The 15,437-nt window shown below is 34.6% G+C and overlaps 2 protein-coding genes across 2 annotated transcripts; both read right to left on the bottom strand.

Moving 5' to 3' along the window:
* Positions 1 to 1,402: 1,402 nt before the first annotated feature.
* LOC139189919 (uncharacterized) lies at positions 1,403 to 1,957 on the bottom strand. The gene has a single exon (XM_070809189.1). The coding sequence runs from the start codon at positions 1,955 to 1,957 to the stop codon at positions 1,403 to 1,405; it is 555 nt and encodes a 184-aa protein (XP_070665290.1).
* A 92-nt stretch (positions 1,958 to 2,049) lies between these two features.
* On the bottom strand, positions 2,050 to 3,788 carry LOC103400086 (uncharacterized). The gene is made up of 2 exons (XM_029090534.2): positions 3,227 to 3,788; positions 2,050 to 2,338 (listed from the first exon to the last, which is right to left on the bottom strand). The coding sequence occupies exons 1-2, from the start codon at positions 3,461 to 3,463 to the stop codon at positions 2,180 to 2,182; spliced, it is 396 nt and encodes a 131-aa protein (XP_028946367.1). The 5' UTR covers positions 3,464 to 3,788; the 3' UTR covers positions 2,050 to 2,179.
* Positions 3,789 to 15,437: the final 11,649 nt, after the last annotated feature.

Here is a 15,437-nt window from a genome sequence, read left to right as displayed (position 1 = left end):
CAAGACAAACATGATGTACGGTCACAACTTTTACTTCGAATACGAATCACTATTCTTTTGCTCAAACAACGTAAAAAAACAAAAAGAAAATGATGAATGTAGTTTAGTTTTGGTCGAAAAGATGATGTAGCTCAAATGTACTTTGTTGTTAAAGCAATGACTGATCGCTTGACGCTGGAAAAGATGAATCTGCAAGATTCAAGGCATTAGAAACATCTCAAAAATCCAAGAAAAATGAAGTTTGTATGGTTATGAATTTATTATATGATGGTACTTATGAATGGCTATTTTAAAGAAAATGATTATTAATATAAGGAAAATAAGGACAGATACCCTACAACATAATGGGTAATGCTATAAAAACTTTCTATTTAAACCATGTTTTATAAATCATGTGATGTGGTTGTTCATGATATAAGGCATAAAGACACTGTGAGACCAAAGGCTCAGCTCTTGAGCTTTTATGACTCTTCGCCTCCAAACGACATTTCAATTCTATTTCAGTACGGGCCGGCCTCAAGTCATCCTCAAGTTCAACATGGCCCCAAATTCTTCTACCAGTGTGTACTACGGTGAGAAACTAGAACTAGAAGTACTATTACTTGGCTAAGGAGCAAGACCAAGTTAGGGCTTGTAGTTTCCGTTGATGATATTATCGATTTTCTTAATTAAGTAGTAGGAAGTTGTTTAATGAACAATCTGATGAGTAAGCATACATGTTATTATGAAATCAATGTGATATGTTATGAAATTTTTTAGGTGATCTCACTTGGAATTTGAATGACCATACAAGAGAAGCGAATATTTGTGCAAGCGTTTATTTGGAAGTGTTTTTAAAATGACTGAAACGTTTTTGGTGACATTGTTTTGGGAACTAATCCTTAGTAAAAACGCAAGTGAATTTTGAAAAAGCGCATGAAATGCTTCCTGGAAGAAACACATGAAGCACTTCAAGTACTTTTGAACTCACAAATTTTTCTCTAAAAACGCTTTTAATCATTTTAAAAGCACTTCCAAACAAATCATGAGACTATGTTTAGCTATTTATACTGTAATTTTTTTTTTTTTTGAGAAAGCCATTTATACTGTATTAACTAATAACAAACTACTACCAGAGGGAATGAGAACAGTTGTTAGTTTGCTAATGTGATAACAAATGACATAAATGAATAATAATAAAAAAGTAGCTACCGTCCAGCATCAAATTAAAGACAACAAACACTTCTAATTTACATAGCAGATGGATTACTTATCATAACTAAGCAACACTCTTGAATTACCAACCCGGATCAAGAAAACGTCATTGACCTAGTTCATTACCCTAAACCCTAATTGCTACATGCATACAGGGTGTATGACCTAGTTAATTATTTTTTCAAGCAAACACACCGCGGCAGATTAATCACACAACTGTAGGCGCATCATTCTCTTCAAAACGCGTTGGATCTTTACGTGAAAATGAGCCAGTAGTGATCATGTTCTTGAGACCTGATGTTGACTTGAAGTACATGGGCCGCAACCACTTCATCACCCAAATAAGAAACCGGAGAGTGTGAAGTACACCGCCTATGACCAGCAACACAATCCAAAGAATTATGAATATTGCTGACAAGCTCCATGGTTCCTGAATACCGTAATTAGGGCCGATCATGGACAGCACCGTTAGGTAGGTGAGTGCCAAGAATGCGAGAGTGACGCACATGGACATCGATAAGAGCCATGTGGACAACCGATTGTGGAGAGGAAATCGACTAATGAGCAAAAGAGTGACAGTCAAAGAAGCAAAGAACGAGACGGTGTTGTGTTCTATGAAGCTGGGGAAGTAATCCATGGGATCCTTACTGTGGCCTAAGGTAGTGTCTGTATCATTATTTTCCCTCCAAACTGTTCTACAAGTTTTTGTAAGATTATCAACCCAAAGACGACCAGCTGGGTTGACTACGTCTTGAAAAGTCATGGTCGAGATCACCGTAGCCACAACCATCAGAGAGTCACGTGTCTCCTTCACCCATTCATGCGGATATCCTAACCATATCATCAATTTTCTCCAGAACCACCCTGGTGGCTTTGATCCCTTCTTTTTCTTCTTTACCGTTCTTGGACTTGGCGATACAACAACAGCAGCAGCGGCAACAGCTGAGTTAGGATTATCATTTTCATTATTTTGTCTTCTGATTAATCATGCGTCTATCAAAATCTGTTGAATTTCTAAGCTTCTGCTAAAGTCCTCTCTTGCAACGCTACTGTACTCTAAGATATCTAACATGGTCAGAGACATCCCATTCACACCAATTGCTTCTGCTCTTATAGCATCAACGGAAAGCAGGTAACGTGTCGTCTGTAAATAATATATACACTCTATTATTATGCTCCTAGGGGAACAAACAAACAAGAGAAAGCGCACACATAAAGTTAATCTCAATTTACTATTCTAAAGTTTTTTGGTTTTCAACACTTGATACATCAAGATTTTTTCGTCTAGTTTGGTACTTAAAGTTATAATTAATTTTGGAAGACTTTCATACATCCGTTAAATTTTTCATCAGAATCTTCATTAATTGATGACGTGGCATCTACATAAACAATGATTGGATGCTACATGTCAATATAGACGACATGTAAATGAGGATTTTAGTGAAGATCAATTAAAAACTAAACATTAAAAAAATAAAAAAACTAAAATCCTCAAAACCTAAAGATCATTTAAAAGAAAAGGAGGTCTGTGCAGCTGGCCTTTTGTGGAGGATCTGGATGTGCAGAGGACCAAGCTATCGACAAGCTCTACGGGAAACACGGGAGATAAGGGCAGGGAGTGGGTTGCAGATATGGGGAAGGGAGCGGATTCATTCCACCGCCGCCCATGTGCAGTCGAAGGGAGGGAGATAGTAATATCCACGTGAGCTCATATTGACGTGTGACATCCAATTATTGTCTAAGTGAGTGCCACGTTATCAATTAATAGAGGTTTTAACAGAAAATTTAGAGGATGTATGAAAATGTCTCATAATTAATTATGACTTTAAGTACTAAATTAGGACGAAAAAAACTTAATGTATCAAATGTTGAAAACCTAAAAACTTCATAGTAATAAACTAAGATTAATCCCATATGTATAAAGGGGAAGAAACAAAAAAAAAGAAAAAAAATTTACACATGAACATATATTAATTAATATGGTAAAAAACTAAGAATATCCAGTATAGAAAATGGAAATATATATACGTACCTTAATTTGTCTTAGCATCAAAGCTAAGTGCAGGATGGTCACACTACCATCGCAGCAGCCAGCTCTTGAGTTGAGGAACTCGCCATTACTGTCGTCTCTTTCAACCAACAGTTTCAAGCACTCTAACCGGTTGTGTATAATACACAAGTGCAAAACTGTTTCTTTTTCAACTTTGACATAAATGGACTCAGGATTTATATCAATCAACTTCTGGATCACCTCAACTTCTCCATTCATGGCTGCATAGTGAAGAGGGATTCTTCCCTTTTCATCGCAACGCAAGCACGCATCAGCATACACAGATAACAAAGCTTCGACAGTCTCCTTGTGGCCCTCAGCAGAAGCCAAGTGCAGGGGCGTGCGTCCATCGGCATCCACCCGCTCTGCAAGTTTGGGATTTTTAGTGCAAAGGGCTTTGGTGAACTCAGCGTGTCCGAGCAAAGCCGATACATGCAATGATGCAAGGGGGTTCCGGTTTTTCCGGTCTGCAGGGATACTCTCCTTAGAATGTCTGGGTCTTTTTCGATCAGCCTGTTTAAGTACTCTACACTCCCAGTCCGTGATGCCTCGTACACTTCTTCTTCATCATGCCATCTGATGTCCATTATCTCTCTCTCTCTCTCTCTCTCTCTCTCTCTGAACTTTGCTTCACTTAGAAATTTTTTTAGAGAGCAATTATTTATAATAGCGAACAAAACGTCTTTTTGATTGTTAGAAGAGCACTTCCAAAAGTATTTCCAATAATGCTAGTTAAATTTTTGTTATTGTAGCTAATTAAATGACTCAAATGTTAATTTGGCTAGCCACCACTTCTAATAATATTAGCTATTTTAATGTATGGTAAAATATTTCTAAATCTTGGGGTAATGCTAAAAGGTAAAATAAACGTTAAGATCAAAGAAAATAATAAAATTTAATTTTGCCTACTTGATTTGCCTAATCTACTAAAATGACAAACTTTTTTCACGAGGCAATTGAGTGTGCAACAGACCACGTTTACCTCTACAGTATAGTTTTACGTATTTTGTTTGCTTATATTATTAAATATGCTCTATTAATAATTCATTAGAACAGTACTAGTTTCTAATATCTTAGCATCCACCAAATTCTTTACTTTTGGTCAGACCTCATCACCAACTTTTGTAATGGACAAAAGGAGAAACTTGAAGAGGACAGTGGATGCTATTATATAAAGAGATTCTTAGATGTTACTTGTTGATGGATAAGGGTGATTTTTACGTGGTGTGCGTTATGGTTCACCATTGTTTTTTTTGTACAAGTGATATAGGGGAAAGGAAATAAAACTCGAAGCGCTCGATTGCGATAGTGAGTACTCTTAACGAAACTTTGGTATTTGCATATCTTTCAATTAGTTTTTTTTTTTATAATTTTTGTACCGTTATTAGATTATTATCTAAGTATTAATTAACTTGTTTATTTTCTATTGATAACATATCACATATTTTACAAATTTGATTTTAAAAATTAATTTGCCTAACATTACCCCTAAACTTATCCAGTTAAGTCCATATTCTCCTCTTGCTAAATTTAGCGTGCTATTTTTTCTGCATTGTTTTGTTAAAGTAGCCAAAAAATCTCATTCATCTAGGTTGTTAGAGATTGTATAACCCTTCCAAAAAATAATTTTTTTATAACACCCAGCCTAAGGTGATTCATGCTCACATGACTTAATACGTGTAGCTATTTTAGAGGTAATTACAAAAAGACTCTTTAAGGTGATTCACTGATGCTAAATTTCTAACTGTTAAAGCTCGTGTGGAGCTTTTAAATTATGGACGATCAAGACCAGTCCCCATCCTGCATTCAAGGTGCCATAATCTGATACCTCTCACTTTTAAATTATGGACGAACAAGACCAATTCCCATCCTACATGCATGCTGGTAGCTCTGAGAGCATCTCTAATGGTGTTCTCTATTTTGTCCCTGCAATAGTATAAATGTCCGAAGTCTTCCAATGGGTCAGAAGATCGACAGGACATGGTATAATAAAAATTCCCACAAAAAAGGATCGGTGAGTGACTCAAAATGGAGTGGAGCCCAGCCGAACTTTTGAGTGGGAAACAAGATCACCACGTGAAATGAATGGGAAGCTGCTCTGCAGCTTTCAAAGATGCGCCAAACATGCGCCGATAAAGTTTTTTTTTTTTTTTTAGGTTAAATAGTTATTGAAATTGATATAACTTCTTATTTTAATCTTTATTTTCTGAATTTGTCCATTATTAATTATTTTAGTTCTTTCATGAAAGATCTCTAAAAGTGGAAGCAAGATCACTACGCGAAATTGATGGAAAATGTAACGAATGTATTATATTGAAATAAAATAGTACGTGAGGTACGAAAGTGAAATGTTTTAAAGATGTTGTAAATAATTGAAATCAACTCCAAACCAATTTACCCAAAAAAAAAAAAAAGAGAAATTAGGTTTCAATATATCATTTTTCCAATTTAGTAATTGAAACCTTATTCTTTTTTAACTTTTGATTAAGGTCCTTTAGTTTTTATCGTGTTATAATTTGAATAACAATAGATTTACATGTTAGCATATTTAAATTTTATACTTAAAAATTATTAAACATTTCCAAAACGTTACACTTTGGTATATTTATATGGTTAAATTTTTGTATCATATATTTGTATTTTTTAATTTGCACCTATTTTTTAATCTTTACCAATTTTCTTGTTAATTTAAATTTGTACTCATATATTTAGGGAAAAATTATACTTAGAGTATACTTTCAATACTTAATTATATGTTGAGACAACACTTTTTAAACATTTCAAGAAAGGACATGTTTTAAATCCGCGTAAGATGAAGTCATGTCCGATTTTTTCGTTAGAAACAGAATTACGTATTATGTTAAATAGCGATCGGTGGTGATTCGAATCATTCAAATTATATTTTCGTTTCTCTGCTGTTTTTCTTTCTCTTTGAAGTTTATATGTTCTGATTTATATTTCGCCATCTCCCTTAATTATCTCTCGCCATAATTTCTATTCAAATCTCTCAAGTTTATTTCTCTAAATTTTATGTGTTCCGATTTAGGTTTTTGAAGTGTTGTGTGTTTTTGAATTTATTTCGGTTTAGATTTTGTTCTTGTTTTTTGCAGTCACGGTTTTTTAGTTTTGAAGATTTTGATTCGGTTTGACCTTATTTGATCGAGTGTTTGTCGAAGGTGATTTTTCATTGTGCTGCTTTTGTTTTTCATTGAAGTTCTTTTTGTTTTTTGCAGTATAGTTATCATATATATTTGTTAGAATTGGAATGTATTATGAGTTAGTGAATTATGTGGTTTCTCCATGGGGCGCAGTTTTATTGTTACACTTTGTAAAGCTTCAAAATTTCATGCTATTTTCAAGAATTCAATAGTCCCCATCATCTTCAGTTTGTCTGCTATTGCAGTTAGAGAAGTATTCCACAGAAAAGGAGGGTTACAGCTTCAGTTTATTCACGCAGAGAACCAATATGTCCAAAAATATATGTTACTCGATTCTCAAAAAAAACTGTATGGCATGAAAAAATAAATTTACAAATTGCTAATTTTGTTGTTTTGTATAAAATCTTTGTTCACTCTACTTGAACAGGTACACATGCTAAGATTTCTTTCATCTTATCTTTGGCATAGAAAGCACCATCAAAATTTAAACTTTTTTTTTTCATATTGTTTGTTTGTTTTATTTTCCCTATCTCTCTCTCTCTCTCTCTCTCTCTCTCTCTCTCTCTCACACACACACTCACACCCCTATGCATGTTACTGAGTTAATCATTGTGCTGACCAAAGTAGGTATAAGCATAACGATTGGAGGTCGTTGGTTTAAAACTTCAAGTTGCAAAAACAAAAGAAAATTGTACTACTGTTTGATAGAGATGTAGTATAATATAATGATTTTCAAGGATTTTTGTCTTTGCAGGGTTTTATCTGGCTGAGCAAATGCCTTTGCCATCGCTATGTGGGTTTAAAGCAAGGCAATATAACTATGACATTCAGAAAATGGTTGATGAGGCAACACTGTAACATCTTATTACTTCCTTTATTAGTTTGATTCTAATTGAATAAATTTGTATATTGTAGAGTAGAAATCTCAAACTTCTTATATGAATGATGTTTGCGTGATATAGAGAAGGGGTTGACCTTTGAATTGGGGCTGTTGCTTGATCAACAGGTAAAATTTGAAACTTCTTCTATGAATGTTTGTTTATTTCATGCTGTCGTGTTACTTATGTGTGCTTTTCTCTGCAACATGTCCATGAAGATTTATTGGGTGAGGGAAGTATGCTTATGGGCTTTTAGGGCCGATTTCTAGGGAGGTAGTCTGGTGTCGGTGTCGGTGCCCTTGCAGGGTTGGGTCATGATATGAGGCAGTCTGATTACAAAATTAGTTACTTGAACAAGTCCGCAACAGTTTCTGTTTTTAATTACCTGTTGAAATGACTGTCTACACTCCAGGACACATTAGATATGTGAACTGCATGTTTTTTCTGTTTCTTAAGGTATCGTTTGGTACGCAGACAGGACGAAACGGAATGAGACGGGATGGAACAGGATGGGACGGGACGGGACGGAACAGGACGGAACAGATGATGTAAATATTGAAAAAGATAAGGAGAAATTTTGTCAAAATGTTATAAATTTGTTCGATCTTAAATCTGTGGAATATGTGGATATGTAACTCCAAATGTTCAATTTTATCAAATGAGTGTTGGTTGGTTGGCTATTTTAATCATGAAAAGCAATTTATTTTAGTTGAGCAAACATTATGCATGGACTTGGAACTTCTTCCTTTGAATTTTAGTTGGAAGGGTGTATGATAAATTTAGTGGGGTTTGAGCATAAGCCGGTTGCCAGCCCAATACAACTGATCGCATCTCGCAAGATTAATTTATCCACATTGGAGAATTTCTCATTATACAATTCTACTGCATTTTTTTTTCAAATTTAAATTTAAATATAAATTTTAAAATTTTGGTTTTGATTAAGCAGTTCGTGGATTCTGTGCTGTTGCGGTATATTTAAATGCTGCTGTCCTCCGCTATTTGAGCCTGGGCCTCCTCCACCACCATAGTGGTATATTTTCCTAGGAGCCCACTTTGCATGAATTATTTTGTGTAATTGGTTGACTTAAATCTTTATTTGATCTAACTATTCTGATTTGGCTAATTTGTTTTTTAATTTTTTATTATATTGGAGTTGAATTTGGTATTTTGGGTATGCTATCTGTGGATGCTTAGAAAGATATGGATATGCTCTATAAACAACTGTAAGTTACTTTTGTCTTTGATTTTTCACTAATGGGATTTTGTGATGGGGTTTAGTAATTTTCAGTATTTCTTCAATTATTTTAAATTTGCAAAATCAAATAACTCATGGAAATAAATTAATATTTCATTAATCTGTATGTAAGAGGACTTTACAATATGTCATCAAGTTTAGACCGACAACAATGAATGGCAAACTTAGGATTAATGCCTCTATTAATTTGATGTTTTCTCACGGTCGAGAAATATATACAACTATCTTATTTATTGGACAACATCATTCATCCTCTATATTTAATATTAATTGCTTTTCTTAACCTATTTTTCTGTCAATCTTTTATGCTACATAATCTCATTTGGTTTTCGATTTTGTGAAGCGGGAGTGTGTGAAATGTGTTGATGCTGATGATAATGCCAAATTTGGTGACACTCCTCAACTAGCAGAGCAAGTAACAGAGGGTCAGAGCTTCTTCCAACTCAAATTTAATGATTCAAGCTGCCTAAGATTTGCTTAACATTCCCAAGTTATAGTCGATGTGCCTGAGTGGTTGAGTGCTTGACTAATGAATGTAACCACAAAGATTTGGATTTTTGGGGGGGGGGGGTAAGAAATAACATTGCTAATTTCGGATTTATGGATTTGAATTTTGTCGATTATGTGATTCTGTGTTGTGTGTGTGTATTGATTGACTGATGAAAAAATGTAGCCATAAAATATTGATTTTGACTTTTTTTTTTTTTTTATTTTATAAAAAGGTTGTATGATTTGTAAAGATCCATGATTGATGGTTTGGTGTTTTTGGGTTCGTGGGTTATGTTGATTGTTGAATGCCTTATCAATTTGGTTTTTAATGTCGTTGTTTGTTTATCTATTTCCATAATAATCTTTTCAAATAAATGTTACTTTTTGACTTGAGAACTATAATTTACCTTTCTTATTTTATCTTTTGCTGTAAATTTGATTTATAGGGCTCTTGGGTTGTGAATTGTGACTGAAAATTTGATCCTCACATGGAGTTAGGCAAAAACCACTATTTTTTTCTTATTACTTTTCTTTGAAATGCATTCTAATTCTGAGATTGCCTCTTTATATAATGTACAATTTTTGTAGTTGCCTTCAATGTTATTGTCATTGGCTCTAGTGCTCAAAAGATCCATATAATATGGTTTTGCCAATAATGTGGGTATTGGGTTGAATATCATAAAAGCAAACATTTGTAACTATAGATCTGCAAATGTTTGGTAGATAGAGCAATTTGGGAATTTGTTACCAAAACATTGATGGATAACATGTATATCATTTTTTTTTTTTACGTGAAATGTTGAATGTTGAATGTTGAATGCCTTATCATTTTGGTTTTTAATATGCCATTGTTTATCTATATCCAAAATGAGTCTGAGTCTTTTCAAATAAATGTTACTCTCTGATTTGAGAATCTGTAATTCACTTTTTTTTTATCTTTTCCTATATATTTGATTTACAGAGCTCTTGGGTTGTCAATTGTGATTGTAAATTCTACTCCTCACATGGATCATACGTAAAAAAACACTATTTTCTATTCTTATTACTTTTCCTTCAATTGTGTTTTATTTTGAGATTGTCTCTTTATATATTGTAATTTTCCAACACTTATGCAAACTTTAGAGCATAGAGGAAAGCAAATGTTTTCCATTTTAGGTACAAAGAATCAAATATGTTATCTATGTCTTCAATGAAATGCTTTAGTTTTATTGCTTTTAATTGTTTAGTTTTAACTGATGTTTGGATGCTTAAAAATATTCTTCGTTTTGTCTTTTTGAACCTGAACGGATAATCAAATTGGAATATATTCTTTTTTTTTGTTGGTTTTGCTTATCAGTTTATCTTACTTCTTTGAACCAAATGCAAATTCCAGTCTTGCATTGTTAAGCCCGGAAATTAGAACAAAAAAACTTGCAGAAGCCAAGTGCAGAAGCCAAGTGCAGGGGCGTGCGTCTATCGGCGTCCACCCCCTCTGCAAGTTTGGGATTGTTAGTGCAAAGGGCTTTGGTAAACTCAGTGTGGCCATGCAAAGCCGAAACATGCAAAGGGGTTCCGATTTTGCCGGTCTGCAGGGATACTCTCCATAGAATGTCTGGGTCTTTTTCGATCAACCTGTTTAAGGATTCTACACTCCCGGTCCGTGATGCCTCGTACACTTCATCTTCATAGTGCGGTCTGATCGCCATTATTTTCTCTCTCTCTCTCTCTCTCTCTGAACTTTGCTTCACTTAGAAGAAATTAAATGCCAAAACAAACGTAGACAACAGGTAGCAATTGGAGTCGCCAAACCATGCAATTTTATAGTTGAGAAACACTGTGGGGGAGGGGGGGTAACCATCTCAAAAGTGGAACTTTTCATGAACTCTATCATCTTACAATTTAACATCGATTTATGTGCCAACATTATAAAATATTGTGCTAAAATATGAGGTGAGGTAAAGTCCATGGATAATTCCACTTTTGGGAGTCTCACTTTTGAGAAAGTCCTCTTAGCATTTCTCTTTATAGTTTTTAATGTTTAGCAAAAAATGTAACTATCTCTCTCCTTCTAGTTAAAATTAGGGATTTTTAACATTAGTACTTGCAAAAGATTAAATGTAAAAAAAAACAAAAAAAACCATAGTGCTAGATTACATTTTCAATTTAATCCCTTGAAGTGTACTTTTACTAAAATTTATATTATATTTTTGTTATTAGTGCTGATAAACCTATTTCATTGTCCTATCTTCTCACCCACATTTTAATAAAAATATTAATGACATGTTTATCCTTTTATAAAACAACTTTTTAACACTTATTTATTTATTATAATATAGCTCAAAAAAGAGAAAAAAAAACCAGCTACCTTTCCCCTGCCTCCACCCCGTTTGTCTCTTTCCCCCACCGTCTCTCCATCTCTCTATAGGACAATAACTTGAGCCACCAATGATCAATCCCAACCCTTTACCAATTTAGCCGATTCTCTCATCGCCACAATCTCTGCTCGAAATGGACACCGATTCCTTCATTTTTCCTAGTCAGCCCTACAACAAAATCTCCCTTTTCATAACCCGGCCCCTACTATGATGAATAAAATGAAAATGAAAATTTAAATGTAATTAATACATTAAAAATAGAAGAAAAAAAAAAAGAGAAATGAAACATCAAAATATAATTAATCAATGAGATGATTAAATGTATCAGGAGCATAAAGTTACATTTTAAACTCATCATTTTTCAAGATTAAAATGAAGTTTTCTAAATATATTTGGCTAGTCATTTAGTTAGCTAATAGAATTTTTTTTCTGCATTTTTCCGTCACTAGCTCGGGTTTATCTTCGGGCTCGGGCACCGGTTCCGATTTAATGGCGCCGGTGCTGGTTCAGCTTCGAGTTCAGGCGCTGGCTCCGGTTTAGCTTCAGGCTCTGGCACTAGTCCTGATTCGGATTCGGGTTTCGGATTTGTTGTCTGGTCTGGTTCAAGTCCTTCTGGGTGGGGGGTTGTTCGGCGGTGGACATTGAGGGAGATCGGAGGAGGGATCGGAATTCGCAGAGTGATCCGGCTGTGAAGTTATTGGGGAGAGAGTGGGGAAGAGAGAGAGACGCTCGGCGGCCATGGGCGCCATTGAAGGAGGAGAGTTGCAGATAAAGAAATTAATAAAAAAAATATTCGACGCTGCTGTCAAATTTGACAGTAAGGGAAGAGTTGATATTCCATGTCGTATCATATTAGAATTAATTTTTCGGTTGAAAAATATTGTAGTTGTCTTTTTTTATTATTATTGCTAATTTGAATATTTTGGCATCTTATTTGGAGATATTCTTAATACATTAATGTTAAAAATTACTATTAAAATCTGAAAACTAATAAGTTATCAATTTAAACATTAATAACTAGAAACAGAAAAAAGAAAAAAGTTATTTGGGTGGGTATAGCAGGACAGGCGGTGTCCAATGAAGTTATGGCATTGCGCAGAGAGAAAGAGAGAGGAGAGAGGAGTACGTTTGGTGGACCATAGATTTGCATGAATATGACCTATAGCGCTGGACTGAATGGGACTTATTAATATCCGTCGTTTGGGACTCATTAAGCCAGCTGGACTGGATTTGATTAGTCCTTGGGGTCCGTTGCTGTTCCAAACTTTGCCGCAATCGTATTGTTGTAATGTATGAGGTCTATAACCTCCCAACGGGTCAGAAAATCAGATCATATTATTTTGAAAAATATTATTTTCCGATCTCTCTTACATAAGTTTAGGGATCAAGTGATTCAGACTCTTGATATTTGATCTGTTAAAATTATTATAACTTTTAAAAAATCTCTTTGTTTGTAATTGTTAAATCAAATTTCAAGAATCCGGATTACTTGATCTATAAGCTTAGGTGGAAGAGATCGGGGAATGATCTCTTTCTATATTATCTATATTATTATTAAGAGAAGAGTCTTTGTCAACCTAAAACACATGAAAAGACAACCCTACCCTTACTTTCATAACTTGAGTCTATACACAAGGTTTATGGATTGTGGATATTCATGTCAAACAATGAAAATAATAATTGTGAATAATCATTAAACAATTAAAAAAAATGAAATAACTTCCCCACTTCCACCTCCAAAGCAATTCTTCTCTTTTCGTTAATTTCAGCACTTCCCCGTCAACCTCAACCCTCAAGTTCATGTGATCTTCGGAAGCCAAAAGCAAAACATCAAATCAAGAAAGTGAAAAATAATTTCTTTTTTTTTGTGGTAAAAAAAAAAAAAAGTTCTTGATGAGTGCGAGATTATAGGATGTTTTAAAGTTGGTTAGTGACTGCTTGTCCCTCTCTCATACTTCAGTGATAAATCGTACAGCTCACGAGTTGTTAACCTTTTGGACATGCATCCAAATTTTGGTGGGATTAATTTGGTTTTTTTATGACGCAATTCACCATGTCATCATTAGCTTCTATGTTGTCCCCTTCACCCAACATGTGAGAGAGAGAGAGAGAGAGAGAGAGAGAGAGAGAGAGTCTCGAACCGACAACACAGGGACTACCTGTATGTCGTTAGTAATTGGCTAACCTTGGTGGTTCTTAGAATTCAACACTGTGCAATCTTACCTTACCATGCTACTTCATGGAACCACTTTTTTTATGTGAACAATTAGCTGCAAGGCTGCAACCAAGTTTTTAACCTAGCTAAGTTATTGAAACTAACATAGAAATTGTTACATGTAAGAAGTTATTTATATTCATAGACAAATTATATAGTTTAATGTGTGTGTATTACCTTTTCTTTGTGATTTTAATGAGTTATTTTATATATGTTAAGACTCTAATTCCGGAAGGTAAGTATGAATGTCTTGTTACTTGAGTCAAGTAGTGTCCTTTAAAAACGAGGTTTAGTCGAAATTTCAAGTTGCATTTTACCGCTTGACCTTACCTAAATGTGATTTGATCAACTTTGAACATATTTCCTCCACTCTCGAGTAATTTAGACTGGTGGCTTCACCTATATCTACGTTGCATATTCCACCATTATTGTCCCCTAGGTCATATCATGTTTGTCCTTCAAGACAAACATGATGTACAATCACAACTTTTACATAGAATATGAATCACTATTGTTTTGCTCAAACCAAATAAAAAAAACAAAAAGAAACTGACGAATGTTGTTTAGTTTTGGTTAGAAAGATGATGTGGCTCAAATGTACTTTGTTGTTCAAGCAATGATGCATCGCTTGACACTAGAAAAGATGAATCTGCAAGACTCAAGGCATTAGAAACATCTCAACAATGCAAGAAAAATGAAATTTGTATTGTCATGAATTTATTATATGATGGTACTTATGAATGGCTATTTTAAGGAAAATGATTATTGTAAGTAAATAAGGATATAATTCACCGCTGTATGGCTTACTGGCTATTACAAGCCATTATGGCTTCATGTAGGTGAGTTGTAGCCTACAATCCAAATTGAGGACAAGTTTTTGGAGTTAACTCACCCTCACAGGATCACGACCCTTTAGCTCGGCCATTGTAGCACATGTGTTGCCTAGGGCATAAGGGGCATGATGACTCAATGTCATCCTCACCTTCCTCTGTCTTATGACTAGAAAGCTACTCAGGGTTCAAAACTCAACTGTGGCAACTAGAATGGAATGAGATAAGAATCTTTAGAGATCTCTTTTCCTCTATAAAAGACTACTTCCGAATGGCATAATTGTCCTTTTTTTTAGGGTTGCAAAGTGCAAAGCCCCAGTGTTTGACAACCGTGGTAAGGACAACAAAACCTATGCTTATATGTGTTTGACACTATAAGCGGATCAGTTGTAGGATGAGAGCCTAGTGGCGTTCTGCTCCCTACAACATAATTAAAGAAGATATGATGCCTAAAGACACAGTGAGACCAAAGGCTCAGCTCTTGAAATTTTATGATTGTTCGCCTTCAAATGACATTTGAATTATATTTCAATACGGGCCTCAAGGCATCCTCAAGTTCAACATGGCCCCAATTCTTCTAACTATGTGTACGTAGAGAAACTTGAAATACCATTACTTGGCTAAGAAGCAAGACCAAGTTGGTGCTTGTAGTTCCCATTGATGATAATATCGATTTTCTTAATTAACTAGGAAGTTGTTTAATGAACAGTCTGATGAGTAAATATAATACATGCTATTATGTCATCAATGCGATATATGTTGTGGAAGTTTTTAGGTGATAATGTTTGGAATTACAACGGAAAGAAGTTTACATACAGTTTCACATTTGATATGTGACTTCCCTAACTGTGAACTCTATTACAGTTGACTGTACAAGAGAAACAAACATTTGTGAAAGATCTATAATGCATTTTGATTGATCAAGATCAATAGTATAAAATTATATTTAGCCATTTGTACGGTATCAACATGAAGTTTGAGATCAGGCACAGAGGATGAGTCATTAACATGAGA

The sequence above is a fragment of the Malus domestica genome, chromosome 12, assembly GCF_042453785.1.
Source record: "Malus domestica chromosome 12, GDT2T_hap1".
Taxonomy (NCBI): domain Eukaryota; kingdom Viridiplantae; phylum Streptophyta; class Magnoliopsida; order Rosales; family Rosaceae; genus Malus; species Malus domestica.
This window is presented reverse-complemented; position numbering and strand designations above follow the sequence as displayed.

What these genes read in the sequence shown, in the direction of transcription:
- LOC139189919 (XM_070809189.1), bottom strand. Translation starts at nt 1,957, where the DNA reads ATGACTTTTCAAGACGTAGTCAACCCAGCTGGTCGTCTTTGGGTTGAT.
- LOC103400086 (XM_029090534.2), bottom strand. Translation starts at nt 3,463, where the DNA reads ATGAATGGAGAAGTTGAGGTGATCCAGAAGTTGATTGATATAAATCCT. An exon ending in TGATGCTAAGACAAATTAAG is followed by an intron (nt 2,339 to 3,226) that starts GTACGTATATAT and finishes TATTATTTACAG; the next exon opens with ACGACACGTTACCTGCTTTC.